Raw genomic sequence first — 3,795 nt, 5'->3', positions numbered from 1 at the left:
GGGACGAGACCTGCCTCCAAAGCCAACCACACCTCAGACACTCCTCTCTTGGCATGTGTGACCTGTCAGGTGGAGTTTGGCATGCCTCCACAGGACTGAGGTGGGACAAAGGTGGATCGCAAGGAGGAACCAGGTGTATTGACTAGCATAAAAGACAGCTCTGGAGCAGCTGAATTTCAAAGATCTTCCCCACCGTGAGATCACATTGATCGAAGACAGAAGCAGAGGAACGCCTTCTGGACTGGGACCCCAGAGACGTCTGTGGACCCGTGGTGGTAGCTATAACCCCCCTTTTCCTTCCCTTTTCTCCCCGTCCTTTTCCTTATTCTCTCTCTCTTTCTATTGCAAGCCGCTTTACAGGTACGATTAATAAAGTTCCAAAAGTTACTGTGATTTAACTCCCTGACTTGTTGAATTATTGCTTTGCTTTCTTTTTGCACTCTGAGATCGTAGCTGAAAAGAACCATCACACGTCCACTTACAAGTGGACCGTGACATAAATTGGCATCACGGACAAGATCCTGATAGAGTCGGAGGGGTAAAAAGCCCTCCAAACTCAGTTTTTGAGGACTCCATTGGGATTCTGGCTATTGGAACTTAGAGTGCAAAAAAGGGGAGTAAAATTTTTATTTTAGTGACACTTGAGAAAGGGTAAGAGTGGCCATCAGCAAGTATCTAACTTTCTCAAGTGGATTTGAGTTGGTTTTGCTGTTGTTCCTGAGACTGTTTTGTTTCTGAGTCAGGACAAAACAATGATGACTGAAGAACAGGAGAACAGAGATTAATGCTGATTAATGATAGAGATTTATTTTTTGCATTTTTGGCTAAATATGGTGTTTGACCCTCTCCTATTGGGGAGGATTTGGCTCGAGAGAACTGGAAAAATTTGCAGAGCATATTGGACCGAATTTCTTTACTGCAGAAGGAGGCTAAGGTTAAGTTTCTACTACCAGGAAAAAACAGGGCAATATTATGCTCTGGTTTGGGTGCCAGCTTGGTTGCAGCCATTAGAGACCATCTTAGGCAACATAGTGATGAAGAAAAAAATCATAGAATCCTTAGAAAACCTGGTGCACTGCCACCAAGTAACAATTTCCAATCTGGAAAAAGAATTAGAGCGCAAGGAAGAATAAATCCATTCATTAAGGGTTGCTCTTGAAGAAAATCGTGCTATCAGTACCACTAATTCACAGAACAGTAGTTCACAGGATATAGTATCATTGGGATCTGAGGAAAAGGTTATCCATCAAATTAACCCGATGTATCTACAAAAGGAATTGGAAGAGATGAGAAAACTTGACAAAAATCCCCTTCACTTAAGACCCTTAATCAAAACTGAATTTTCTTATCTTAATGATGAAGATACAGACCCCCGCATAACCACCAAGGAAACGCCCTATTCTGCCACTGAACTGGCAAAGTTGAAAAAGGAATATGGGCATCTTATCAAAGAATCTGAAACAGAATACGTGTGGCGTGTGTCTTTAGCTGGGGGTGACCAAATTCAACTGAGCAAAAAGGAGGCCGAGGGTTACTGGGGCCACGGAGTTTTCTTAACAACAGGCGACCGCCGGGCCATATGGTCCTTAACTCAGCGTGCTGCTTACTGGGCTGGAGGGTTGAACCCTCTGGATAGGGGAGACCCCTTGGCAATAATAGGCACAGCTGACCAATTAATAGAAAGCGTACACAAAGATGCTTGCCTACAAATGATACATGAGAGAAAGTTAATTCCTGGATGCGAATCACCATTGATGTTGACTGTTAACCTTGAAATTATGACTCCGTTGATAAGGGGACTCCCCGAGACACTTAAATCCACGGGGATAAGTCTCCAGAGAACCATAGCGTCAATGGGTCCTGTGGAGAGGTTGGAAGGGTTTTATGCGCAGAGGTGATAATAGCAGAAATGCAGGCAGTACCGTTACAGACTCTTATGCAAATTCCTCCGACTTTTCAATGCCAGTTACCCTGCTAGGTAACAGACCTCACGCTAGACCTAAAGTCTGGGCATGGGGGGAGGTAGCACAAGAATTAATTGATTACAGTAGAAAATACTGTCTTGTGAAGCCTTTGGAGGAAAGATCAAGGGGCATCTGACATGTAGGAGTTAAAAATGCACTCCCCCATCCCAGTAAAACTGGACGTTGCCAAAGAACAGTCACAACCTAAATTCATTTGGGCCTGACTTGATTGGTGGCATTTAGGGCTTTAAAAAAGGAATTCCTAAGGATTTAATGGATGGTTTACCTTTGGATAAATTGAGCAAACTGGTAACCCAGTGGTGTGTGCTAAAACCACATTCTTCTTCTTCTGTGAAAGAAAGTGAACCTGTCATGGCTTCAGCCCCCACTTTCGTTGACAGTGCAGACAAGGCATCGAAGCAAACTTTTTCCCCAGAGCGGGGAAACTAGAATCTCCATTTCCTAGTGGTGGGCGGGGAAATGGAGAATGGATTTATATTCGGCAACTCACTAAAACAGAAAAGGGAGACGTTAATCACAGCTGTTGTGGGACCTCAGCGTTCACCAGTGACCTTTTTAATTGATACAGGTGCAGAGATTTCTGCCCTGACTGAGGAGGATGCTAAGAGGTGTGGAGTTTCTCCCTTAAGGTGAAATCTATCCGTGCCAAATGCTTTGGGGTCAACAGAGATCATGAATGTCGCTCTGGTAAAATTAACCCTGCCGGGGGAAGAGAGCCCGATTACTGTTGTAATGGTGATGGGTAATATTCCTTTTAACTTGTTAGAGATAGATGTCCTTAAGGGAAAACAGTGGGAGGATACTGAAGGACTACTCTGTTTTTTCAGGATACCCCAACTGCACATCAGATTGTTGCAAGAAGCTCCACCGCTACCGTTTAGCAAGATCACTAATGTCAAGCAGTACCCCCTTCCTTTGGGAGCTAAGGAGGGTATAAAACCCGTTATGCAGGAGATGAAAGAACATTGATTTGTGATAAATACTGATTCTCCTTTCAACTCCCCTGTATGGCCAGTGAAAAAGCTTAATGGAAAGTGGCGGCTTACAGTTGATTTTCGAAGGCTAAATGCCAATACTGACCCTTTGACTGCCACAGTCCCAAATTTAGCAGAACTGATAACATCTTTTCAAGAAAAGGCTCATCTGACTATGGCAACAATAGATGTCAAAGACATGGTTTTTATCATCCTATTTCTCAGGACAACCAGTTCTGGTGGAACTCCCTACTGTGGGAAGAGTAAATATGCATGGATAGCCACCAATGCCCTGGGAAAGGAACACAGGATTAATACCCACTGGATTGTCCATCATCTTAATTCCTTTTTGCCTGAAAAGGGCAAGTCTTTTATTTTTTGTTTTGCAGGAGAACCTCGTGGGACTTTAAGAATTTCTATGGAAGAAACATGAATAAAAATTGAAGACTTAAATCTGAAAATGGCCTACAAAATTTTGATTAGGTTGTTCATACTTTGCTGCATTACACCTCCTAACTGTAACACGAAAAAATTCAGGTGTGATGCAGAAAAGTGGAACCTGGTTTTCAATATGAAAAAACCTCTTCTATTACAATTGTTGGCAATTTTTTAGATTTCAAAATGACATCCAAAATTCACCCCAGCATTTTGGAAGAAATATGTCCTACTGAGGACTGGAAATGTATTAGACAAGATACTTTTATCTTGTGTTGCCGACAGAATTTTACTGGCAACAATACTTTCAGGAACCTGAGTGACATTAATGTAGAGGTTACCCAATCCTGTAAGAAAGAACAAGGTGATCGCTGGCTCAATTTTACTATGGTTAATTCTTT

The 3,795-nt window shown here is 42.6% G+C and overlaps 1 protein-coding gene across 1 annotated transcript; it reads left to right on the top strand.

The window, feature by feature from the left end:
• The first annotated feature begins 1,259 nt into the window (after positions 1-1,259).
• Positions 1,260-2,414, top strand: LOC128850210 (uncharacterized). The gene is given in 3 exon segments (XM_054053194.1): positions 1,260-1,894; positions 1,986-2,160; positions 2,208-2,414. Coding segments are annotated over 3 exon segments (1,017 nt in total).
• Positions 2,415-3,795: the final 1,381 nt, after the last annotated feature.

Source organism: Cuculus canorus, chromosome W (assembly GCF_017976375.1).
Source record: "Cuculus canorus isolate bCucCan1 chromosome W, bCucCan1.pri, whole genome shotgun sequence".
NCBI classification, from domain to species: Eukaryota; Metazoa; Chordata; class Aves; order Cuculiformes; family Cuculidae; genus Cuculus; species Cuculus canorus.
Note: the sequence above shows the minus strand (reverse complement) of the source record. Positions and strands in the feature narration are given on the sequence as shown.